The following is a 27,205-nucleotide window of genomic DNA, read 5'->3' on the forward strand; positions in this document are numbered from 1 at the left end:
TGGAAATATATAGGACCAGAGTGTTTGTAACTACTGAAATTAAGTTGGAATTATTCAAACTAGGTTGTTAAAAGATTAAGATGTTAATTGTAATCCCCAAGGTAACCTCTAAGAAAATAACTAACAGGCATACAGAAAAGAAAAGAAGAATGGAATCAAAATAATACGCTACAAAAAAATCAACTAAATACCCAAAAAGGCAATAATGGAAGAATTTAGGAACAAAGTGCATACATGACATCCAGAAAACAGATAACAGAAGCAAATACTTTCTTATCAGTAATTACTTGAAATGTGAATGTAATAAACTCTCCACTTAAAAGATGGAAATTGCCTGAATGGATAAGAAAACACAATCCACCCATATGCTGACTATAAGCGATTCACTTTACATACAAAGACACAAAGAGGTTAGAAGTAAATGACGGAAAAAGTACAAGACACAAAGGACATTATATATTGGTAAAAGGTTCAATCCATCAAGAAGATATGACAATTATACACCTATATGCAACTAACAAATTATGAACCAAAACACATGAAGCAAAAATTGATGGCACTGAAGGGAGAAATATGTTATAAAATAATAGTTGGAGATTTCAATACCCCACTTTCAATAACAGAACAAGACAGATCAACAAATATCTTTCTGACCACTATGGAATACAACTAGAAATCAATAATGGAAGGAAAGCTGGAAAACTCACAAGTATGAGGAAATTAAACACAAACAACCAATTGGTCAAAAAGGAAATCACATGGGAAATTAGAAAATACCTTGAGATGATAAACACAAGACATCAAAACTTAAGGATGCAGCAAAACTAGTGCCCAGAGGAAAATTTACAGCTGTAAATGCCTACAACAAAAAAGAAGGATCTCAAATCAATAATCTAACTGAATACCTTAAAAAGTGAGAAGAGAACAAACTGAACCCAAAACCAGAAGAAAGAAATAAGTAATAACAATTACCGAGGAGATAAACAGTGCAGGAAAAAAATAGAGAAAACAAAAAATCAATGAAAACAAGTTGGTTCTTTGAAGAGATCAACAAAAGTGACAAACTTTTAGCTAGACTAAGGAAAAAAGAGGAAATCCATATTACTAAAATCAGAAATGAAAGTGGGAACATTACATTTATTATAGAAATAGAAAGAGATTACAAGAGAATACTATGAACAGTTGTACACCAAAAAATTGGATAACCTAGATGAAATGGACAAATTCATAGAAACACACAATCTACCAAAACTGAATTGAGAAAATATCTAAATAGACCTATAAGTAGTAAAGAAACTGAATCAGTAATCCAGTAATCAAAAACCTCTCAACAAAGTAAAGTTCTGAATTGGACGGCTTTTCTTGGTGAATTCTACCAAACATTAAAAAAATTAACATCAATCATTCTTGAACTCTTCCAAAAAACTGAAGAGGTGGGAACACTTTCTAACTCATTCTACAAGTCTAGCATAACCCTGATATCAAAGTCAAAGACACTATTAGAAAAGTATATGAATTTTGATGCAAAAATCCTCAACAAAATACTAGCAAACTGAAATTCAGCAGCATATTAAAAGGATCATACACCATGACCAAGTAGTATTTATCCCAGGTATGCAAGGACAGTTCAACATACAAAAATCAATCAATCAACACACCATGTTAATAGAATGAAGGAGGAAAAAAGATCATCTCAATTGATGCAGAAAAAGCATTTGACAAAATCTAATACACTTTTGTGATGAAAACACTCAATAAACTAGGAACAGAAAGAAATTTCAACATGAAAAAAGCCTACAGCCAACATGAAAAACCTACAGCCAACGTCACACTGAATGGTGAAAGGCTGAAAGCTTTTCTCCTAAAATTAGTAACAAGACAAGTATGCCAACATTTTTTATTTTTATTTTTTGGCTGCACTGCACAGCTTGCGGGATCTTAGTTCCCCAACCAAGGATCAAACTTGGGCCCCGGCGGTGAAAGCCCCGAGTCCTAATCACTGGACTGCCAGGGAATTCCCAAGGATGCCCGCTTTTTATTTTTTTGGCTGCGTCAGGTCTTAGTTGTGGCACACAGGATCTTTTGTTGCGGCGCGTGGGCCCTGTAGTTTGCAGCATGCAGGCTCTCTAGTCAAGGTGCATGGGCTCAGTAGTTGTGGCATGCAGGCTGAGCTGCCCCGTGGCATGTGGGATCTTAGTTCCCCAACCAGGGATCAAACCCACGTCCCCTGCATTGGAAGGCAGATTCTTTACCACTAGACCACCAGGGAAGTCCCAAGGATGCCCACTTTTGCCACTTATATTCAATACAATATGTGGTAGTTCTAGCCAGGGCAATCAGGCAAGAAAAAGAAATAAAAGGCATCCAGATTGGAAAGGGAGAAATAAAACTACCTCTATTCAGAGATGAATTGATCTCATACATAGAAAACTAAAGATTATTCATACACAAACTGTTAGAAAAAATGAATTTAGCAACGTTCCTGGATACAAAATCAACACGCCAACATCAGTTGCATTTCTGTACACTAACAGTAAACAACAATGAATCCGAAAAGGAAATTAAGGAAACAATTCCACTTACAGTAACACTGAAAAGAGTAAAATATCTAGGAATAAATTTAACCGAGGTGGCTGTTACAGACTGAATGTCTGAGTCCCCTCTGAATTCTTATATTGAAATCCTAACCTCAGTGTGGCTAGAGAGTAAGGAAGTAATTAAGGTTAAATGATGTCACAGGGTAGAGTCCTGATCTGACAGCATTAGTATCCTAAAAAGAAGAGAGCTCCCAGGACTCCCCTGGTGGTCCAGTGGTTAAGACTCCATGCTTTCACTGCTGAGGGGACAGGTTCAATCCCTGGTCGGGGAACTAAGATCCTGCAGGCTGCGTGGCACGGCCAAAAAAAAAAAGACAGCATCCTTGCTCTCTCTCCCTGTGCACTGAGAAAAGGCCACATGAGGACACAGCAAGAAGGCTATGGAAGAGTCCTCATCAGAAACCAACCGAATTTTTTAAATGTTTGGTAGAATTCACCAAGAAAAGTCATCCAATTCAGAACTTTACTTTTTGGGAGGTTTTTGATTACTGATTACTGCCAGACCTTGATCTGGGACTTCTGGCCTCCAGAACTGTGAGAAAATTGAATTGTTGTTTCAAGTGACCCAGGCTATGATTTTGTTTCGGTTTTGCTTTTTCATCCTGAGCTGAAAAATACAGAGGTGTAAAACTTGTACACCAAAAATTACAAAACACTGCTGAAAGAAGTTAAAGAAAACCTAAATAAATGGAAAGACATCTTGGGTTCCTGGACTGCAAGTCTTGCTATTGTAAAGATGACAATACTACCCAAAGTGATCTAAAGATTCAATATAATCTCTATCAAAACCTCAATATTTTTTTTCTCAAATGGAAAAACCCATCCTAAAATTCATATGGGATCTCAAGGTGTTACTGAACCAAACTTAGGTCTGTTTGCCCATGCTCAGTAAAACCAATCTACTGACACTGAGTTGTAGTGAAGGAAAGTGCAGGGTGCCAAGCAAGGAGTCCAGGGCAGCTAGTGCTCAAAACACCCGAACTCCCCAATGGGTTTCAGGAAAGCATTTTTAAAGGCCAGGTGAGGGAGGGAAGTCCCAGGGTATGTAATCAGCTTGTGCACAATTCTGATTGGTTGATGGTGAGGTAACAGGGTAGTGTCACAGGGGTTAACATTATCAATCCTTAGGCGCCAGTAGGTCTGGGAGCTACTTACTCATGGTCATCAAGTAGTTAATTTCTTCCATTTGGTGGTGGTTTTAGCAACTGTAAAACAACTCAAGAAATGTGCATCAGATACTTTTATCTAGGTACTTCAGGGAGGAGCTAAAGCAGAGGATATGGGGGAGCAGTCTGTTCCGGGAAGGCCCCATAGGGTCCTGCCCAGTTACACAGGGGCCCTGAATAGTCAAAACAATCTTGAAAAAGATCACAGTTGGAGAACTCACATTTCCTGATTTCAAAAACTTACTACAAAGCTACAGTAATCAAAACAGTGTGGTACTGGCATAAGGACAGACATTCAGACCAACAGAACAGAATTGAGGGACATCCCTGGTGGTACAGTGGATAAGACTCCATGTTCCCAATGCAGAGGGCCCGGGTTTGACCCCTGGTCCGGGAACTAGATACCACATACATGCCGCAATTAAAGAGCCCGTGAGCCACAACTAAGGAGCCCTGGAGCCACAACTAAGGAGCCCACCTGCCTCAACTAAAGGAGCCCACGTGCCACAACTAAGGAGCCTGCAAGCTGCAACTAAGGAGCTCACCTGCTGCAACTAAGACCCAGTGCAACCAAATAAATAAATAAATAAATATAAAAAGGAACAGAATTGAGAGTCCAGAATTAAACCCTCACATATATGTTCTATTATTTTTTTAATTTTTATTGGAGTATAGTTGATTTACAATGTTGTGTTAGTTTCTGCTGTACAGCAAAGTGAATCAGTTATATGTATATCCACTCTTTTTTAGATTCTTTCCTCATACGGGCCATTACAGAGTACTGAGTAGAGCTCCCTGTGCTACACTGTAGGTCCTTATTAGTTATCTAGCTCTATTAATTTTTGACAAGGATGCCAGAATCATTCAACGGGAAAAAGCAGTCTTTTCAACAAACGGTCCTGGGAAAATTGTACATCCACATGCAATAGAATGAAGCTGGACCCTTACCCTATACCATTAAAAAAAACTCAAAATGGAACAAAGAGCTAAGTTCAAGAGTTAAAACTATAAAAATTCTCAGAAGAAAACATAGGGCAAAACCTGCATGACCTTGGATTTAGCAATGGTTTCTCAAATATGACACTGAAAGCACAGGTAACAATAGGAAAAATAGATAAAATGGACTTCATGAATATTAAAATCTTTGTGCATCAAAGGACACAGTCAAGAGAGTAAAAAGACAACAACTGAATGGGAGAAAATATCTGCAAATTATATATCTAGTAAGGGTTTAATATGTAGAATATATAACGAACTCCTTTAACTCAAAGACAAAGAGACAAACAACCCAACTCAGAATGTATATAGCAGCTTTATTCAGGACTGCCAATTGTGGAAGCAATCAAAATGTCCTTCAGGAGGTGAATGGATAAACAAACTGTGTACATTCAGACAACAGAATATTATTTGGTGCTAAAAAGAAATGAGCTTATCAAAACACAACGAAATCTTAATTGCACATTACTAAACGAAAGAAGCCAATCTGAAAAGCTTCTGTATGATTCCAACCATACGACAGTCTTGAACGTCCAAACTATGAAGACAGTTTAAAAAAAAAAATCAGTATTTGCCAGGAGTGGGGAAGGATTGAACAGACAGAGCACATAGGATCTGAGGCAGTGAAACTACTCTACATGATACTCTAATGGTGGATACATGTCATTATACATTGTTCAAACTCACAGAATGTACACCACCAAGAGTGACTCCGATGTAAACTGTGCCCTTTAGATGATTATGGTGTGCCAACATAGGTTCATCAGTTATAACAAATGCCCGGCTCTGGTGGGGGATGTTGATAATGGGGGAGACTATGTGGGGGAGGGGGGGAGGGGGTATACCTGAAATATCTGTCCTTCCTCTTAATTTTGCTGCAAACCTAACACTGCTCTTAAAAAAAAAGTCTTTAAGGGATTTCCCTGGTGGTGCAGTGGTTAAGAATCCGCCTGCCAATGCAGGGCACACAGGTTTGAGCCCTCCAGGAAGATCCCACATGCCGCAGAGCAACGAAGCCCGTGCGCCACAACTACTGAGCCTGTGCTCTAGAGCCTGCGAGCCACAACTACTGAGGCCGTGTGCCACAACCACTGAAGCCCACGTGCCTAGAGCCTATGCTCCACAACAAAGAGAAGCCACCACAACGAGAAGCCCGTGCACTGCACTGAAGAGTAGCCCCCACTCTCCATAACTAGAGAAAGCCCGCGAGCAGCAATGAAGACCCAATGCAGTCAAAAATAAATATATAAATAAAAATTTTTTTAAAGGGGGGGTTAAAGAACTTTAGACATTCCCCCAAAGATATATAAATGGCCAGTAAAAACATGAAACAATGCTCAACATCCTTAATCATGAGGAAAATGCAAATCGAAACCACCATGAGATACCAATTCACATCTACTAGAATGGTTATAACTTAAAAAAAAAAAAAGGAAAATAATTGTTGGTGAGGATGTGGAAAAACTGGAATCCTTGTGCACTGCTGGTGGGAATGTAAGATGGTGCAGCCACTGTGGAAATCAGTCTGGCAGTTCCTCAAAGAGTTAAACACAGAGTTACCATGTGATCCAGCAATTCCACTTCTACATATATACACCTGAAAAACTGAAGATGGGGACTCAGGCAGATACCTGCATACCAATGCTCACAGCAGCATCACCCACAACAGCCAAAGGTGCAAACGACCCTAGTGCCCATCAACAGATGGATAAACAAAAGGTGGTGTACAGTGGGACATCCCTGGTAGTCCAGGGGTTAAGACCCCACACTCCCACTGCAGGGTGCACGGGTTCGATCCCTGTCAGGAAACTAAGATCCTGCATGCTGCAAGGCGAGGCCAAAAAAAAAAAAAAAAAAAAAAGGTGGTGCAGACATATAAAAGAAAATTAAATTATTATTTATCCATAAAACTGATGTTCTGATACATGGTATGATGTACATGAACCTTGAAAAAATTATGCTGAGTGAAATAAGCCAGATAAAAAAGGACAAATTTTATATGATTCATTTATGTGAAATATCTACAATAAGCCAATTCATTGACATAGAGAGTAGATTAGGGAGTACTAGGGGTTGGGGGGCAGGAGAGCGGAGTGTTATTACTTCATGGCTACAGAACTTCTGTTTGAGTGATAAGTTTTGGAAATACAGTGATGATGGCTGCAAAACATTTTGACTGTAATTAATGTCACTGAATTGTACACTTAAAAAGTACTATAATGGCAAATTTTATGTCATATATATTTTACCACAATAAAAAAGACTGATGAAGCAAAATTTTTAAATTTTTTAAAAGAGAAGCTTTAAAATTAGGAAGTTTGAATAAACAAAATTTAAAAGAAAACACTAAGCTGAAAATTATTTGTCCCAGACACAAAGGATTAATACACAGAATTCCTGCAATTCGAAAAACATACTAAAACCTTATTAGATAATAGACAGTAGAGACATAAACAGTCAATAGATAAGTGAAAAAACCTTCAACTGCAAAAACAAAAGTTTAAATGCAAATTACTATGGTCCGAATGTTTGTGTCCCCCCCAAATTCCTATGTCAAAACCTACCACCCCCCAAGGGCTTCCCTGGTGGCACAGTGGGTGAGAGTCCGCCTGCCGATGCAGGAGACACGGGTTCATGCCCCGGTCCGGGAAGATCCCGCATGCCACGGAGCGGCTAGGCCCGTGAGCCATGGCCACTGAGCCTGCGCGTCTGGAGCCTGTGCTCCGCAACGGGAGAGGCCACAACAGTGAGAGGTCCGCGTACCGCAAAAAAAAAAAAACCTACCGCCCCGGACTTCCCTGGTGGCGCAGTGGCTAAGAGTCTGTCTGCCAATGCAGGGGACATGGGTTCAAGCTCTGGTCAGGGAAGATCCCACATGCCGCAAAGCAGCTAAGCCCGTGGGCCACAGATACTGAAGCCTGCACACCTAGAGCCCGTGCTCCACAACAAGAGAAGGCACCATAACAAGAAGCCCACACACTGCAACAAAGAGTAGCCCCCACTCACCACAACCAGAGAAAGCCTGTGTGCAGCAACGAAGACCCAACACAGCCAGAAAAACAAAAACAATAACCTACCCCCGCAAGGTGATGGTGTGGGGAGGTGGTGCCTCTGGGAGGGGATTAGACCACCAGGGCAGAGCCCTCACGAATGGGACTGGTGCCCCTTCTGCCATGCGAGGAACAGCCTGTGACTCGTGAGAAGAAGGCCCTCACCCAACCAGCACTGATCTCAGACCTACAGCTTCCAGGACTGTGAGAAATAAATTTCTGTTGCTTATAAGCTCAGCTGTCTAGTATTTTGTTATACAACAGCCCAAATGGGACAAAGACACAAATCAAGCTGAGAACTTTTGCACCTATCAAACTGACAAGAATTTCTTTCTGCGCGTTGTTTCATGGACCCTCTGTTAGGGTAAACAGAGTTCCAGAGAGCCCCCAAGTGAGACTAAGCATTTAACATGTGCACTTACTGAACTTTTACAACAGCCAGAAGGGAAGTGCTCCTTTTAGAGGTGAGGACGCTGGGACTAACTGTGTAGCTGGCCCAAGATCACCACCCCTCCAGTCAGGGGCAGGGCTGGGGCTCTCCCCTTGGGCAGCGGGACCCCACAGCCTGGGTGCTGAAGCACGTGCCACTCAGAACCCCCTTTAAGAATGCTCAGCAACCTCCACCACAGCCAAGGACACGTGTGGGCACTTGTGGGCACTTGTGCAGACAGTACCCGTAGGAGTATAAAGTAGCACAACCTTTCCGGAAAATTATTTGACAACATATATAGCCCTACAGATGGTTTTTCCTTATATATAGTACAACCCTGACCCTAATGGAATATATAATACAGAATACTGTATCTTAAGATCAGAATCTAAAATAAAGATGACTATATTGTACACCTATAACTTATAAAACATGGGCTATTGGATAGTTACTAAAACTTATGTTCATGAAGAGTTTCAAGGCAATGACCAAATAATGATAAAATTATGACATTAGCAACTGGCCCATTAAAAGGGGTGTGAGCACCTGGTTAGGGGTGGACACGCCCACTGGGAGAGAAGCCTCAAGAAGGTTCACTACTAGGCCTCTGTTCCTGAAGGGCAGGTGCCAAAAACTCACTAAACTGAATTTCTTCATAATGGAATTATGGGATTCTTTTCTTCCTTAGACCTTACATCTGAATTTTAAATGGAAAAATGTTATATAAAAACAAGTGTTTAGGACTTCCCTGGTGGCACAGTGGTTGGGAGTCCGCCTGCCAATGCAGGGGACACGGGTTCGTGCCCCGGTCCGGGAAGATCCCACATGCCGCGGAGCGGCTAGGCCCGTGAGCCATGGCCGCTGAGCCTGCGCGTCCAGAGCCTGTGCTCCGCAACGGGAGAAGCCACAACAGTGAGAGGCCCGCGTACCGCAAAAAAAAAAAAAAAAAAAAAAAACGAACAAAAAAAACACAAGTGTTTAAAGGGAATCAACCTGAACTGCCATGGTAACAATGAAGTGCCCCTGCCATCGCCCCCTGGGGTCTGGGCCTGCCCTCTCTCTGAACTGCAACCAGGGTGGATTTGCCAGGTGGCTTCCCCAGGACCAGCAAGTACCCTGCTGTAAAGGCCCACTTCCCAGGGGCCACATCTTTATCAGCTTGGCCCTGCTTTCACTCCAGCTGGATGGATCGCAGGTGAGTTTGGGGAGAAGACCCCTTGCTGACCCAGCCCCTACAGAGCAGGAAGACCCGAGGCCCAGGTGTGGGGTACTAGTGGGGACCCTGGACAGAGTAGTTGCCAACCTTCTCCTTGAAACTCTCCTCACGCCAACCCAGGGGCCCAGGCCGTGCTCACAGGAAGGAAGCCAGAGAAGTAGGAAGAGGCAGCGTGAGCAGGGCGAGAGGAGCCCTGGCCACAGCACTGTCTCCAGGCACAGCTTCCCCAGATGCTCCAGACACTGCCTGGAGGCTTGGCCCAGGCCACTGGGACTCTACCAGCCATCTCCATGCGGGGCTCAATGAGAAGTCGCCCGTTCCACAGGCTCTGCCGATGCGACACCAGGGAGGCTCCTGCCAGAGAGCCACCTACCCTTGGAGCTGGCTACTAAGCTCCCACAGTAGGCTGCCCAGCCTGACCGCTTAAAACTGTCCCGGTCGTTCTTATCATTTTTCAAAAGATCCACATCTTAACTATTTACCTATTTTTTATCAGTAGGAAACAAAATCTCAATTAGGAAAGTGCCAGGGGTCAGATGGTCTTGGCCATCCTTCCACTCAACATCTAATAGGTCCCCATAGTGGGCAAGCGCTGGGGGCAAAACCAGGCTGGACGCTGCCAGGTTTATAATTTTTGGTGTGCACTGAAACACTACAAAGCATATCTTTCCTTAGTTATCCAAATGATTATAAAAATAAACTACAAATCCAATATTTGCTGTTCAAGTTCCAGGGACTGTTAAAAAAGCATGACCTAGAACCAGTGTCAAGAAGGAAGCATCTCCGGTCAGCGTGCCCTCTGCTCGGCTCTGGCAAAGTGACCCATCTCTTCATAAGGAGAGATTTTACATTGGGCGGTGGGGTGGGCATGGGGGGCGCGGGGGGAGGGGGAGAGGCACAGGGCAGGGGGGATGAAAGGAGGCGGCGGGGGGGTGGGAAGAACAGGAAGGAACGGGGGTCACTGGCACAGAGGGTCTCTGTCGCAAGCCGGGGACACGGAAGGCACGTGACGTCCAAGTAAGGCTGCCTCTGGCAAGCGGGCAGGAGCAGAGGCCAAGACGCACCCCTCCACGTCCAGCAAGAACCCAGTGACCTGACACTGGAAGAAGCAAGGTCCCCAAGAGACAAAACAGAGCAAAAGAAAGGCAAGAGGCTGGACAAGAGCCATGGCTAAGAGTTGAGAGGAAGTGGCAGGACAGGAGTGAGGACCTCAGGGCCGGGGCTGGACCTGCCGAGCCAGGGCTGAGGACGTGGGCCAGGTGCTGCCAGAAGCAGTTCTGGGAGGGCAGGGAAACCGGGGTCACAGCTGGAGTCAGCGTGGGACAAGCCTCTGGAGGGGGAGATGAAGGGCTGCAGAAAGAGCAGATGCGGAATCCAGAGGGCAGGGAGGCCACAGGAAGCTGTGGTGAGGAGGGGGCCAGAGCGCCCAAAGGAAGTCTGGGCAACAGGGAGTGGGGCGTGGGGGCAGATGCCCCAGAGAAACACTGGGGGGCCACTAGGCAAAGGGACTTGAGACCAATGGGAGGCACAGACTGGAGGGTCCCAAGAATAAAACCTGGAACACAGGTGTCCAGAGGGTTAGAGACACAGACGCAAACCCAGGCAGGAGAGCCAAGAGAAGACGTGGATGGAAACACCTACTACCTCCCAAGAGAGGTCGGAGAAAGCGGCCGTCTGGACAAATGCGGCCAGGCAGAGAGGAGCCAGGGAAGAGCACGAGCACAGACACACGTCCTTTCCGGGCTGACCCCCACAGGCCTGGAAGGCTCGGACCCCAGAATGTCAGGAGACCAGAGCCTAGATGGGCTCCCCTTCACGGCCCTGCCCTGTGAGCCTCCGCGACAGCCGCCTTGGGCACCTGCTGGCCGCCTAGAGTCATAGCCGCCTTGGGAGCAGAGAGAGAAGCCCGCAGCACACACATCAGCGTAAAGAATAATCTGGTAAGAAGTGGAGGTGTTCAATACTCACAGGAACAATAAGCCCTTGCCAAGTCAATAAATTAGCTTCATCAACCTGGATGTTACGGAAGTTTTTCATCCCACATTTGCGGATTTCTTCAAGCTCCTGTTGATTGACAAAGCATAAAGGGGTGTCAAATAGGGGAAAGCACCACACATTAGAACCCTCCTGACTCCCTCAAATTAAACCAAGTGCCAACACCGCCACCAAGGCCATCTCAGAGCATGGCTGGATGCCCTGGCCTGGTTAAGAGGCCTGGAGCCGCAGTGGCCCCCTTGACCCGTACCCCAGACCAAGACAAGCAACCACTTTGGTGAACCCACAGCCCCAGTGGACGATCCCCTCCCCTATGGGCTGTCCCCACGCAGCAGGGGCACAGGCCAGGTGCTGCAGACCTGACTCCTTCCAACCCAGATCTATGAAGCGCTGCCTCTGTGTAAAGGTGAATGGAACTGGGGAAGAGAAGCAAACAAATCCACAGTTTTCCACCCAACGCCGGAGTGCAGTTTCAGAAGGGCTCTCCCTCCACAGGGCACATGGCTGGGGCACGACGACCCAGGCTGGGGCTGGATCGGGGGTGAGGGAGGATGGAAACCTTCACTAAGCCTCGGTTTCCTCTGCTGCAAAAGAAGGGCATTGAGACCCAAAGATGTAGACAAGGAGGGGGAACCATGCTATGAGCAAGAGAACGCCTTGCAAATATATGAGGGGTTGTTATCATACAAACTCCACTTCATCCAGGAAGCACGGCCGGCCAGGCGACATCAGGGCCCTGTCCTGTCTCTAGCCTAGAATTGTCTGTCACTTGTTTTTCAACCCTGCACTAGCCTGACATTTCCCACCGCTTCCCTGACAACTCGAGTGACCGTCCAATAGGCGTTATGGCCCAAGCCACCCACTGCACAGCCACCCACCCACCTGGGTCCCCCATGCTCCTCCATCATCAGAGCCTAGAGTGAGGCGCTCCCTCACCACGCCCCGACCCGGCTCTCATCCACGACACAACAGCGTCCTCCGCATCTCCTGGATGCCTCTCTCTGCAACCCCACGGCACCACCTGGCCCAGCCCTGCCTCCTCCGCGGGGCCCACAGGATGGCGTCCCACAGCCCGGGCTTCCTCCTCGCTGGTCCAGCCCCCACAGCCCTCTAGAACCAGGAAGCCCCTTCATGTTTGGTGCCGTGGCGCAGGATGGCACGGAGGCTCTGAACCAGCGCCCCCATCCTCTGCGCCCCACATTCCCATCAAACAGCCAGTGTACAAGGCACCTTGGGGGATACGAGATAAGGAAGGAGAAGAGTCCCGAGAAAAGGGGCTGAGCCAATGTTACAGGTGTGCCTGGCACGCGGCAGGATGAGGAGGACAGCACGCCAAGTGACCACACAGAGGAGACAGGTGGGACACGCTGCTGCTTGGTGGCAGGGGCCAGGCTGAGTCTCTTCCCACAGGGAAGACTGCTGCTTGCCAGCCCTAGCTGCCCACCACACTCGTCGGCCTGGGCCCCAGGGCCAGAAACTCTGGTCTAGCAGGTGTGGGATGGAGAGAAATGGGGATTTTTAGCAAGCTGCACAGTGAGAGGATGAGCTCCATTTCTAAGCAATGCTCAGCTTCCACGAGGAAGATGCTAGTGGCCATGGCCCCAGCAGTGGGGGAAGGGGTGGCCTGGCTCCTCTTCCTGAACCCGCAGGAGGGGAATCATGGAACCTGAGAGACCACCCGACCTGCCAGCTGTCAGCTGGTCCTCCTACTAATGCCCAGGGCTCATCGGAAAGGCTCTCCTGGGGATTATGAAGCCTGGGCACATTCAGGAAGGGGAAGAAACAAATCTCACACCCACACTCCCACTCTGGTCCACTCCCCAAACAGAACGTAAGCTCCAAAAGAAGAGGCGCACGGCAGGGGTCAGAAAGCCCAGGAGCCCATGGTCACATGCAAATACAATATCTGCTTAGTGATCCGGTGAGTGATCGGATGGGAAGCAGGGGATTGGAGAGGGGCGAGGCTCTGGGGTAAACAGGGCTCTCTATGTGCTGTGACCTTCCGGCCCTTGGCTCAAGGCACTAGAGTAAGATTCTTGTCTAGAAACAGAAGAGACCACGTCCCGTAGCGCTGAGTCCTACCAAGCTAAAAAATGTTTAAACCAAATACAGACGGGAAAAAATTCCAGATAGAATTGTGAAATTAGACAGTCAAACAGGGATTTCTCTGGTGGTCCAGTGGTTAAGACTCCATGCTACCACTGCAGGGGGCACGGGTTCAATCCCTGCTCAGGAAGATCCTGCATCCCGTATGCCGCGCAGCAAGGCCAAAAAATTTTTTAAAAATTAAAAAAAAAAAAAGAGTAAGAAAGAAGAAACAACAGAGAATAGATGCAATATTCATAGGACAAAATAAATTTTAAAATAATCTATAAATATACTTTACAGCTTCAGAAATCCACACACTAACAACACGAGGTATGGGTAATAAACACAAGAAGGTACATTTCAAAGGAAATTACAAAAACGTGGCAGGTAGGACTGTCCACCGTAACTTGGCAGTGAGAAACTGAACCTTCTCAAGAAACAGGGGCGAGTGGGCATGTTGGCAGGGGTGCAGGGTGGGCAACTATCATGCTCTGATATCAAGAGACACGGGAACAAAGACGGGAGCCGCTCCGCTCGGTGCGCGAAGGACAGCAACCCTGCCCCCCCTACCCGCAGGAGAAGACGGCGATGCTGTGACAGCAGAGCTGGGATGCTTGGGAAGCCCGGAGCATGGTTACCGGGTAAGCTCAAGCCAGCTTGCTGTCAAGTGACGCTCAGCAAAAATGACGAGGCAGGCGCCTTTGCATAGTTCTAAAGAACAACAAGTGGGTATAAGGCAGAAGTAAGAGAAACCAAGACAAACAAGCCAGCCATCCAGTCCTGTCATCTCCAGGGAATGCCAGGCAGCCCCTGGGAGTTTCTCAACAGGATGGCGCTGAGCCCTGCCCACTAGATGCCAGGCCTGTGACACTGCTCCACCCAGCTTCCCAACGCCCTCCAGAGCCGCAGCTGCTGAGAACCACTGACACTCTTGGGGGCCGGGACGCTGAAAGTCCTGAGATGCGCAAGACAGTCCCGCAGACATGAACTGTTCAGCCCGAAATACCAATCACGCCTCCACCAAGAACAAGCTGAAGACCGACTCAAGTCATTCAGAGAAGAGACGGGGGTTTCCCTGGTGGTGCAGTGGTTAAGAATCCGCCTGCCAATGCAGGGGGCACGGGTTCGAACCCTGGTCTGGGAAGATCCCACATGCCGTGGAGCAACTAAGCCCGTGCACCACAACTACTGAGCCTGTGCTCTAGAGCCCGCGAGCCACAACTACTGAAGCCCGCGCGCCTAGAGCCTGTGCTCTGCGACAAGAAAAGAGAATGAGAAGCCCGCGGACCACAACCAAGAGAAAGCCCACGTGCAGCAACAGACCCAATGCAGCCAAAAATAAATAAATTAAACAAATAAATTTATAGGAACAAAAAAAGAGAGACCGGTTCATCTGAAGGCCTGACAAACCCTCCAGCGTGACTGCAGCCTGTAACTGAAGATGAAGAACGGGGGAAGGAATGGCAAGGAGGCCACGTAGATTCAGAGTTGGAACGTCCGCCGGATGGTGGGAGAAAGAGGGGCCCAGCTCCAGAACGGAGTTGGGAAGACCAAAGCCAAGAACCACAGGGACTGACAAAACATGCCCCACAAATGTCTGCGACAGTTGTGTAAGAGCAGTCGATCAGCTGCTTCAGGCAGATGGGACGATGCTGACAGGCCGAGAGAGACACCAGGGAAGGAGAACCAGACACTCACACGTCCCCCTCCTGGTGGGGAGTGGGCTTCCTGGGCAGGGTGAGTGGCGAGGGAGAGAGAGGGCTGCACTCCTCAAAGCCCAGAGGGGGACCTCGGCACGTCGCCGACACTCCAGGCCAAAGCGTGGCATCGGGCACAAGCGACCACTGCCCGACAGCCCCGTGGGCACCAGCAGGGGACACGGCCCGGCCCTAGCAGGAGACTCGCTGGTCCCTGAGCAGAGACAGGGAGCAGGACACGTTATACACAGCACGCCCTCGTCTCACAACGCAGTGAACACATCTGAGCTGGGGAAGAATTAACAAAGTCTCTGTTTCTTTCCTTCTTTGATATTCGACTGTTTACAATCTCCCTGGGTAATCCTCACACACTGAGAAGCCCTCAGGAGCCAGTGGTTCCTAATCAGTGTGAGGCCATGGTCCTCTTTAAGAAATCCAGACATACTATGTGTAAAACAGATAACCAACAAGGACCTATTGTATAACACAGGGAACTATACTCAGTATTTTATAAAAACATATAAGAAAAAAGAAGCTGGAAAAGAACTTATATATATGTGTGTGTATATATAACTGCATCACTGTGCTGTACACCTGAAACACAACACGGTAAATCAACCATACTTCAACAAAAAAGAAAAATGAAAAATGAAATCCAGAAAGGAAAGGAAAAATCAGCTGTCTGAGTCACGGCTGCTTCAGATGTCAAATCAATGCTGTGGATGGCGAGTGTCAAGGTAGGGGACGCTGGTACAGTTTTTAAAAAAGACATATTTAATATCATGGTGTAATTTCCTATTTGCTAAACGGAAAAAAGCACAATGCGCCCCTAAAGAACTACAGAAAGTAAAGCTGAAGGTCTTCCTGGCTGTTGAAGCTGGGTTAAGAGAGAGGAGCTGCTCTGGGGACCTGCGGGGGTGTGTGGGGGGCCTACAGCAGCGGCCAACAGCTTCACGGGAGAGGCTGACACCAGCCCTGAGGGAGGGGGAGGATGGACCCTGGGGTGGAGAGGAGAATAGGTGTCCCCGTGGGAGACGCAGGCAGAGCCGTAGAAGGAAGGAACCCCCGGGTGGTTAGGGAAGCAACAGGAACAGAGCTTGGCTGGAAAGGCTACTAATTCTGGGGACTCGGCCAGGGTGTGGGTCCCAGGCGCAGGGGGGAGTGAGGGGTGCCTGACTCCCGTGGACCCACAGACTGAGAACCTCCAGAGAGCACCAGGCACCTGGGCCAGGGGTCCCAGGCCACAGTGAGGGGCACCCCTCCTTGAGAACAACCCAGCCTTCCAGCAAAGAAGAGACCAAGTCCCTGACTCAGTGTCACTTCCACATCTGCAAACAAGCTCCTACCAGAGCAAAGGCCTCCCACTGGGCCAGGCACACAGAAGCAAGGCGAGGAGTCCCTCTGACAGCAACAAGTCTGCGCCGACAGAAACCCGGAAACCGGTCTGAACTTTTCTTAGAAGGTGCATGCTGTCTGTGACTTATATTGCTTATTCTACTGTTGAACCTTCTCTGCTGAACCTTCCTATGGGCGATAAAAGCAGAATATTTCAATCCCCAACCATTCTCTTCAACACTTATTTTATATATAATACACAGAAACAATATTTTGATTTGGTAGGTGGTTTTTTCAACAAATCATCAGTGGACCAGGAAGAGCAGAGGACTCTGGAGTCAGACAGGCCCGGGCTCAACCCAGCCCCACCCTTCACGCCACCTGAAGCTCGAGTCTAGGAGTCTAGTCTTACGGTAGGAAGCTTACTCCTCAGGGCCCTGCTGAGAATTACAAGAAACGCTGGATGGTGCTGAAGCTGGCAGGAGGTACTCAATTAGGGTTTGGTTCATTCCCCTCCACAACTGTGTCACCACACTTCTTAAAATCTAAGAGTGTCAGGGCACCAACGTACATACTCTATCTGTTCTATATAACAGGACATACACATGACATGACATTGGTGTTGACAGCCTATGACCAGAGCTCACAGGGGCCTTAAAGGAGAAATGAAGATGTTTACGGTTGTTAGTACAAAGCTTTCAGAAATGACCTGATCCAATTAAAAAGAAAAAGACAAAGAAGCATAAGACAGGGGCCTGCCAATGGCGCATCACACTCCCCTCCACAGGGCATTGTCACCTTCAAAATCCCAACAAAGCAGAACAGGAGGAGGCATGCTAGGGAAGATGTGGGCATTTGTGCAAGAGGCGCACACCCCACCCAGCCACGTGAACAGCAGGAGCCAGACCCTGAGTGAGAAGCAGAGACCAGAGCCTCACGATGCCCCTGAGGGGGGCCAGGCCAACCCGTCAGCTTTATTTGACAGGAGGGAAAGCTGGAGAGAGGCTGAGAGGGACCTAGTCACAGACAGACCTTGGACAGGGCAGAGCCAGGACTAGAGCCTGAGCCAGAGCTGTTGTTCCATGGATGTCCAGCCACAGAGCAGTGGGCAAGGGGGGTGGGGGCTCCCATTCCCTGGTCAGGATCCTGGGGGGCCTGGCGGCCCTGGAACTGCACTTTCCCAGACTCTGGATGACAAAAGGACGAACACACGCAGCCTTCACCTGAGCCCTCCATTTACGGCAAGTCACCCCGCGACTGTTTCTTCTGTGCCAGGAACACTTCTAGGCTCTCCCATCCAGGCAAAATGAAACCCGGCAGGTAGAGCCCGACGTTCAAGGGAAAGTACGAGATCCCTGTCAAATCAGCCACGCAACTGGTGGGACGTTAGTAATTTGAAAGAGCTACTTCCTGCTTGTGGGACTATATCAAAGTGACTAATTTTGACAGAAATGCACTTTCCAAGCTTGCACAAAGGAAACAGTGGCAATGACACTCAATTATGACCTTAATGTAATTCAATACACTGTAAATCTAAAACATAAGGCTTCAAAGCTCCAGGACATGAGTCTCTTATTTCAGTGATTGCTCAGCCAAGGGGCCCCCACCACCACGTCTCCACAGCGAGCCAGTGGCGTGCCAGCTATGTCACACTCAGTTACTGCCAGGATGGACACACACAGCGATGGTCCTCACTCTATGAGGGAGTGTCACTGTCCCTTTGGAAAAATCAGGACACTGAGGCTCAGGGCGAGGACACAGATGAGCCCACGGCAGAGATGAGGATCTGAACCAGGTCTTGGAGAACTCAACCACAGCACGCTGCTCCAGGGAGCAGGCCGCCCGCGCACGGTCGTGCCAACAGGACACGGCTGCAGGGGACACTCAGCGCTGCCCACACGCTCTGGCCCACTCTGCACGGTGGCCTCACTCCGGGATGCACATGTGCCTCCAACTGAACGGGGGTGGGCCTGGCACTCTGACCTGCATCACACTCTGGAGTTCAGCATCCCGGAATGGAGACAGGGACAGTCATGTGGACCATGCAGCAGATCCACCTGTAAAGTGGCTTTCCTGTGCTGAGTTTTCCAATGACTGGCACGGGGGCGGGGGGCGGACGCACACATTCACAGACCATTTCAGGAAGGGCTCAGGGGCCATCTGACTTCGGAGCTACAGCCACTGCCCAGTCCACTCAGACAGGGAGCACCAGCAGAAGCACTGGACCTGATGCCAGTCCCTGCTTTGGCTGCACATGTGTCCACTGGGCCAGGGGCTGTCCGGCACACTTCACCCCTTTGCCGAACTTGCTAGTGAGAAGCAGAAACAAAATCTGGCAAGATAAGGAGTACGGAAAACTCCAACTGATACAGGCCTGGAACTGTTCAAAACAGCACAAACCCCACCACCACCTAACCTGAGACGAACTTTACTCTCCATCCCGTCCCTTCTTACAGGCAGCCATGTGAAAAGCAGGAGAGAAACCCTGAGAGCAGGGAGCGCCTGGCTGGCCTCACCCATGGGTGGTGGCCCGTGGGTGGTGGCTGGGCCTCAGCCTCCCACCTGTCAGGGCCCTGCATCTCTGGACGCTAGAGACTGCGGCCAAGGCCTGGAGGACCTGGAGCAGGAGACCAAAGGCACAGCATCCTTGACGGGACCGCCAGCCCAGCTCAGCGGCCTCATTGGCCCACACACTCAGCACAGGAAGAGAAAACACACAGGTGAGATTCTGAGACACTGATTTTGAATTCAAAAGCTGTGTAATTTTGCTGGAAAAAGTAAACATCTTTAAACAAAGACACGTTCGCACAGCTGTCTCAGGAAACCTCTCACTAACCCTCAGGAACAGGTGACTTCAAGAGTCGGGAGGGCGTGTGGAGAGGGGGGCTTCCTGTCCTCCCTGCCCCAACCCATGACCCCCGAGGGCAGCACCATCTCCTCCAAACCCTCCCTCCCTCCCTCCCGCCAGGCCACTCTCCTGGCTCCCGTGCTGACACCCACACTTAGTACATGCCAGGCGCTCTTCTGAGCGCTTGATATGTAGTAACTCAATCTTCACACAGATGACATGACTAATGCACAGAGAGGTTAAGCAACTTGCCTGGGTTCACTCAGCTAAGACGCGGCAGATCAGGACACATGCTCCAGCACCTGAGCTCTTAATCGCTCTGCAGTATTCCACTCTCAATAGCTCTGCCCTGAATGGAAGACCCTTTCCTCCCCCTTTCTCCCGGGCGAGGGTGAGGCTCACCCAAGCCCTGGAGAACACACAGAAGGAGTCTGGACAGGAGACACATGCCAGCAGAGCCCTCACCAGCGAGCGGCCGCTTCTGGACGCCGCACCTGGGGCTCCACTGGATCCTCAATTGAAAGGCACAGCGTCTCTCTGCCACCTGTCCTGAAACCCACCCGCGCTGGCCTCCCTCGTGCAGAGGCAGCTCTGCCAGCGGCCGAGCCGAGGGAGGGAGGGCTTGTCCTGGAGGGCCAGGCACGCTGGGCATGCTGAGGAGGGTAAAACCAGGTCAGTCCCCAGTGCTTCTGGAAAGCGCCACAGGGGTGGCCTCCCTAAAATTCAAAGAGGGGACCGAGCAAGGTCAGAAGCACATGGCCAGGGGTTACTACATCTGTTCTGAAGGATGAAAGCTCCTCACCCTCACCAGCTGCCCAGTAAGCTACCAAAGCCCTGCTCAGAGTGAAGGGCCAGACCAAGTTCGGCCTCCTCCCGCCAGAGGGGCTTACCCCCCCCCCCCAACTCCTCAGCTGGCAGGTGTCCAGCACACACGGGCAGCCCAGGACCTTTGTTCTAGGCTGGGCCGTTCTTCTCCCTCCTTCAACTCCTTGAGGGCACAGCCCAGAGGAGGACCCCCCCCCCGGAGCTGAGTCAAGGAGTCGCCCTGGTGCAGAGAGACGAGCCGGGTGGCCCCTGGAGGCCGGGGAGTGCAGAGCTCACGGGCCCAGGGGATCCCAGGGCAAGCGGGGGAGATGAGGCTGACGAGCCCAACCCCCGACAGGACACGCTGAGGAGTGTGGGTCCTGCCCTACCGAACCTGGATCCGGTTTCTAGGGGCAAGGCCTGGGCGTGAGCACTTCTCTCCAATGCACTGCCGCTTAGGGATGACGTGGGAGTGAGGAGCTGACTGGGGACAAGCACAAAGAACCCACTCAGCGATCCCAGGCAGGTGTCCACCACAACAGGGACGGCCTGCATGAAGGGCATGGCAGCGGAGATGCAGAAAAGACAGGCGGAGAAAGGAGATAAAGGCCTAGTTCAGCAAAATCTGGCAAGTGGCTCAATGTGGAAGGAAGGGGTGAGGCAGGTTCCCCCAGGTTCTTCCTTGGTGATGGAGTAGACAAGTGGTCCATTAACTAAGGGAGGCAAGAGAGACGTGGGGGCACAGGCGGGGCTCAGACCCGGAGGCCTGCAGGTCCAGCACCATTCAAAGGAAACTCCTGAGGAGGGGTGGGGTGGGGGTGGGGGGAGTCAAGGCCCAAGGAGGGATGGTTCTGTAAGCTTTAATTCCCAACTTACTGTTGCATCAAAGAAAAGAGAAGTTATCTCTAGAACATTTAGTGATACTTTCCAAGAGTGAGAATACTTTCAAGTGACCTGATGTAATAAAACACTAAATCAACAGCCTCTTAACTCAGAGTTGTAGCAAAATCTGAATAGGTCTAAGTACCCTGAGACAAGTGTTTTTGTTCTCGTGTACACCTCAAGAAAAGGTTCCAATATTGCAATAATGAGCATACTCTCTTTCCCAGGGCCTGTCCCAATTACCTCTTAAGAGAGAAACATTTACAAAGAATATCATTAAGGGAGGCTAAAATAGTCCAACTCATTGCGATGCATGAATTTAGGGTAAAAAATGCTGTGCTTTCCTCGAGTCCCAAAAACCCAGTGGATTCAGAACACTGACACCATCTGTAAAACTCCCCTCATGCACAACACACCCACCAGACACACTCACCGCTCCTTGTGTTCATTACCCAACCTCAGGGAGTACTACACCTGCACTCAAGAGCAAACTAGTTCACTGTTTAGTACAATGAATTCCAATGAACTATTATTTAGCAACTCCTCCTACTCATTCACATGTGATTATGGGCTGAAAGTACACCAACATGGAGCTCTGAGTGAGCAGTATTTAAAGAGCATTAACAGGTTGCTACACATCTCAATTTCTTATCTCAAGAGTTATGCCATAATAAATAATAAAATGTCACTCCTCTTTTAAATCTACAAATTTCCCCACTGAGAAAAGCCCTTCTGGGAAGATACCCAGCTGGAGGGCCCTTCCAGGAGATGCCTGCAATTGAGAGGCTAAAAAGAAATGAACAGACTGCAATCAATTTCCCTCAGCCACACCTACAGGTTTCACTTTTGTAGCTATTTCCCCTCCTGACTGAAGCAATGGTTACAATCTGGCAGTTGCCATCCATGCTGGATTAGCTGCTTGCAAATTAAAATGTATTTAATGTTTTATTAACATTGTAATTCCTAAAGTGTTCTGAAAAAGGCTAATCCTTTTGGCAATTGCTTTTTAAATTAAAGACTTTATCATATTCACTTTGCCTAAAATAACTTCTCAGCCTGATATATGCAAATCACTCTACTTTTAATAATGTATTTTACACTATCTGCAGATAGTCCATTGTTACAAAGAAATCTTTGACTCCAAGTGTCTCAGAAAATGGTTTTTGAGGAAATTTTCAGTTAAGATGTAATCCATTTGATTATTCAACGTGTTTACTTTTCACCACTGAAAATCCTTTTTATTATCCAGCCCATGTACTGATCAACCTCATTCAATAAATTTTTTTTTTTAATTAACCAGGCCTAAACACTGACTCTCAGAGCCAATGATTACCATCTTGTAACGAGCATCCCCTACTAAACTGAAAGAATCTCCAGGCAAGAGTCAGGAATCAACATACTCCTCCATGCATCCTTGGAATAAGAAAGGAGGCCATGTGACAAGGGGCATGGAACTTGGGATAGGGAGCCAGGGAGATGTAGCATCTCATCTCTCTCCAGGATGGTCTGCTAAGCCTCACAACCTCCTCGTTGGTAAAATAAAGATGACAACACACTACCTTTAAGAGTTATTGAAAACATTAAAAAAAACTTACGTAAACGATCTAGCACTTAACAAGTACTCAGTTAATGTTACATATTTTTTCCTAAACTCTAATTTTTTTGAAACACAAAAATAATTGAAAAACCATAGTAACTCCCCTCTCAGACCCCTGGGAGTCTGGGAGCCCCAAACTGGGTCAGCTGGCCTAGACTAAGGGATACCAGGATGAATTAGGTCAAGATCCCTGCCCTTGAGGAACTCAGACCCTGGTAGGAAAGGCAAGTCTAACACAAATCCGATTGTGACAAGTGCTCAAAGAGAAACATAAAGAAAGTGCTGTGGTCACACAAAGGCGGAAACAACTCATTCTGATGGGGGAGGCAAGGCCTCAGAGTAGCTGGCCTCGGAGTTGAACCCAGGACTTCCCTGGAAGGGGATGAAAGGCAAGGGGAAGGTAGCTTTTCTCAGGGAGAGCAAACAGCGAGTGCAAAAGCCACCTAAGGGCCGGGGGCTCTCGGGTCAGACAGAACTAGTCACATCACAGCTCACTCTCTCCCTAGCTAGAAAACTGGGGCAAGCCAGCGATTCTCCCTGCATTCCATTTTCTCACCTACAAAATGGGAATAATAGGGTCTACTTCATAGGGAAAATTACACACCATCATGAACATGAAGTACAGAGCTGCACAAAGTCAAGGCTAAGGAAAATGGCAGCTACGGTGATCAGGTGCAAGAGTGATGTCGAACCAAGGAGCAGGAGGTGTGGCTGAACAGATTACTTTCCAGCAGCCTAAGGGTCTTGCTGCCAGGAAGTTAGGATTAAGTTAGGACAATAAAATCACGGAGGTTAGGTCAGGAGCATGAAAGGATTAAATATCTGCTTTAGAAAAGGAACTGTGGTGGCCAAGAAGGCGAGTCAGAGAAGGAGAGAACTCAGAAAGGCACCTGAGAGGTGAGGGTATGGATTCAAGTAATCTCAGTAAGATTAGAGAAGAAGTCAGGAACTCAAGAAACCTTTAAAGTAAAATACGAAAGGCAGCAAGGATGACTGCCTCTGGGAAGTAGAGCAGGGAAATAAATGAATAACAGTCTTCCCATCCGGACGACTGTGTGGACGGTGGTGTCACTGACAGAGAAGAGAGAAGTCTGGACTCTGCTGACTCTTCTTTTGTGCCCACTTCCAATCCAGTCTTATGAAGTTCAATGTCGTGTCTAGTCCTTAGGGAACAAAAGAAAGGAAACGTTCCCAGGGAGGGAGGGCCCGGAGGCTGGGACTCCAAACTCAACGTTTGGCTCTCCGGAGCACTGCTCTGCCCAGGAGGAACCCCAGCCCTTTATCTCCCCCCAGGAAGCCAGCTCTTGGGCCCTTTTGATTTTCGGCCCGGTGCAGCCCGGCAGCACCACCGGCAGGGCGGCCGACTCGCAAACCTAGGCGAGATCGGCTCTGGGGGACGCCGGCAAACACACTCGAGAAAGGACTGGGCCCGGGTGGCATCTGTGCTCCTCACCCGGGGAGCCAGCGAGCAAGAATGCACCCCGCCGCGTTCAAGATACAAAGTACCAAGTTATTTTTATAAACTTTGGTCGGTTTTGACTCCCACCCCCACCCCCAAAATGGCACTTTGCTCCAGCAGGGCCCGGAGCACGGATGACGAGGACGGGACAGGAGGCCCGCGCCGCGGCCGGCCGCCCCCCGCTCTCCGCCCTCCCGCTCTCCTGCACCCCGGGGCCGAACTTGCCGCTGTGTGACTCTGCAGTCGCAGCGACAGTCTGCCAGCAGTCGCAGCGACAGTCTGCCGGCCCCCGCGCACCCCGATCGCCCGCGGCAGCCCGGCCTAACTTTCGCCCGCCGGCCCCCGCCCCGAGCCCCCAGCCCGCCCGTCCCGGCGGCTTCCAGCCCAGTGCGCTATGGCCCAGGGCGGGGCAGCTCCGCGGCGCGGGATCGGTGCTCGGGCCTTCCGCAGGCGCCCGGTGGGCCTCCCGCTGCCTCCGCCGCCGCGCGGAGGGAGCCCGCGGGCCGGGCGGGGCAGCCGGACGGGCGGCGAAGGGCCGGGGCGGCGCGGCCTGGCGCTCCCTCCTGGGCTGTGGCCTAGCGGCCGCCTTAGCTCCCTCATCACACGGCCCTGGGCGGCGGCGCCACGCGGGGCGGGGGGCGGCGGCAGCGCCCCGAGGGGTCCGGGCGGCCGCGCGGCCCCGGCCGACGCCACTCCCAGTCCGCCCGCCGGCGCCGGAGAATAGTCTTTACCTTCATCAGCCTCCTGCTGGCCGCCATCTTGGCTCTGGTGCTGCTGCTGGCCCAGAATGCATCGCGGCGGCCGGCGCCGGAGCCCCCGCACTTCCTGAAGCGGGGGAGGGCGGCGGCGCGGGCGGGCGAGGCGCCTACTGTGTGCGGGCGCGGTGTGGGCACGGCGCCGGCGGCCTGGGAGCGCCGGGGCGCAGGGACCCTGCCTTTGCGGGGCGCCCAGTGAGGTGGCACTGGGAAACAGGGCCTGGCACATAGTAGGGGCACAGTGATACTGGCCGCGGGAGATGGGTGAAGGGGCAGGATTATTTCAGGCACCAATCAGCGCCGAGGTGAGGGGAAAGTGACTGTGGGAACCTGCTTCTCATGGGTGGCGGTGGGGGGTGGGGGTGGGGTCAGGGAGCCTCACTGAGGAAATAGTGTAATTATAGCCAACATTCACCACGAACAGCCCCATTTCACAGGAAACAGAAGCATAGTGGAGGCCAAGGGTTTGCCCAAGGTCATGCAACCGGCAAGGAGCAGAGCCCAATTCTGTTCCAGACGGGGCTGCTGGCTCCACAGCCACCACTGGGACCTGAAGGGTGGGGACAAGCAGCTCTGAGGACGGAAGGGCAAGCCCATGGTCAGATGCATGCGTGTAAGGAGAAGACTCTGGTTGGAGAATGGAGGATGAGGTAGGTAGGGGGTAAGAAGGGGAGCAGGGCCATGTACAAGCTGTTTGTGGCCATCCAGGCAAAGAGGTGATGGCGGTTTGGACCTCGGTGACAGTGCAGGCAAAGTGGAGGGTGCAGCTTCAGATCATTCAGGCCTTGTGAAGGAGTTTTTCTCCATTCTGAGAGCAGTTGGTTTCCCACTAGAAGACAGAGGAAAAGAGCACTGGAGATGGATAGCCTGGAATAGAGCCGGCCTCCCACCCAGAGACCTGAGAGCCCAGGCTTAACACAGGGAGAGAGTGGGGAAGAAACTAGATGATAAGCCTCATGCAATGAGGACCCTGCCTGTCCTTTATCTCCCCCCAGGGCTGGCACACAGTGGGTGCCCCTAAACATTTGGCAAATGTGGGACTTCCCTGGAGGTCCAGTGGTTAAGACTCCCCCTTTCCACTGCAGGGGGTGCGGGTTCGATCCCTGGTTGGGGAACTAAGATCCCACATGCTGCACAGAGTGGCCAAAAACAAAAAACAACAAGGGACTTCCCTGGTGGCACAGTGGTTAGGACTCCACGCTCCCAATTCAGGGGACCCGGGTTCTATCCATGGTGAGGGAACTAGATCCCACATGCATGCCACAACTAAGGGTTCACATGCCACAACTAAGGAGCCCACATGCTGCAACTAAGACCTGGTGCAACCAAATAAATAAATAAAAACAACAACAAGACACATTTGGCAAATGTATGAGGGACTCCATCAGTTACTCCCTAGAGCCACAGGGGACCTGGGAGCCTGGCCTGGGAAATGACTCTATGGTCCTCCTGTGCACTGGGCCTGGTGCTTAGTGGGCCCAGGTCAATGAAAGAACACAGTTCTATTGGGAACTGCTTCCTCAGAGGGAAGGGGACCCTGCCCTGAAGAAATCCCAAGCCAGCTGAGGAAGTACAGTGCATACCCTTCACCTTGACGTGCTAAACCAGGAAGAGAGGGGTGGGATTGGAAGAGGCCGAGTGCCAAGAGCTAACCTTTGCTGCAGCATCTCCTGTATCCTCAACCCCATGGCAAGATGGCTCCCTGGCACCCACTTTGCAAGTGGGCACAGGCCCTGGAAAGCGGAAGGCCATAAACAAGCACACAGTCCCGGTGGGAAAGCCGCCTGGACTTTGGGACCCTTCTCTGGGTCTTAAACCTTCATTGTTCTGCATAGCAGTCCTGGCTTCTGGTCACACCAGCTCCCCTCTACTCAGCCATCCTGTTCATCCAGACCTGACTTTTCTGTGCTACCTCCCCAAGCCTCCCATCAAGAGTGACCTCTTCGGGACTTCCCTGGTGGCGCAGTGGTTAAGAATCCACCTGTCAGTGCAGGGGACACGGCTTTGAGACCTGATCCAGGAAGATTCCACATGCTGCAGAGCAACTAAGCCCATGTGCCACAACTACTGAAGCCCGGGCGCCTAGAGCCTGTGCTCCTCAACAAGAGAAGCCATCACAATGAGAAGCCCGTGCACTGTAACGAAGAGTAGCCCTGCTCACCGCAACTAGAGAAAGCCCACGCGCAACAATGAAGATCCAGTGCAGCCAAAAATATAATTAATTAAAAAAAAAAAAAAAAAAAGAGTGACCTCTTCCTCCTCTCCCTCCTCCTTCTGGGTTCCAGGCCCT

General features: G+C 49.9%; 1 protein-coding gene across 2 annotated transcripts in view; it reads right to left on the reverse strand.

Moving 5' to 3' along the window:
* The window catches only part of UBE2L3 (ubiquitin conjugating enzyme E2 L3), a 42,203-nt gene extending 17,213 nt beyond the window's left edge, over positions 1 to 24,990 (reverse strand). The window contains exons 1-2 of one of the 2 annotated variants that reach the window (XM_081251693.1): positions 24,892 to 24,990; positions 11,424 to 11,519 (exon numbers count right to left, since the gene is read on the reverse strand). In XM_081251693.1, coding sequence (XP_081107819.1) covers positions 11,424 to 11,519; positions 24,892 to 24,918 — 123 coding nt within the window. In that variant the 5' untranslated portion in view covers positions 24,919 to 24,990. Of the gene's footprint in view, positions 1 to 11,423; positions 11,520 to 16,581; positions 16,760 to 24,891 lie in introns of those variants that run through there. The other variant, XM_081251694.1, reaches the window with a different exon arrangement.
* Between the last annotated feature and the right edge of the window lie 2,215 nt (positions 24,991 to 27,205).

Source organism: Mesoplodon bidens (assembly GCF_964165515.1).
Source record: "Mesoplodon bidens genome assembly, chromosome: 13".
Classification (NCBI taxonomy): domain Eukaryota; kingdom Metazoa; phylum Chordata; class Mammalia; order Artiodactyla; family Ziphiidae; genus Mesoplodon; species Mesoplodon bidens.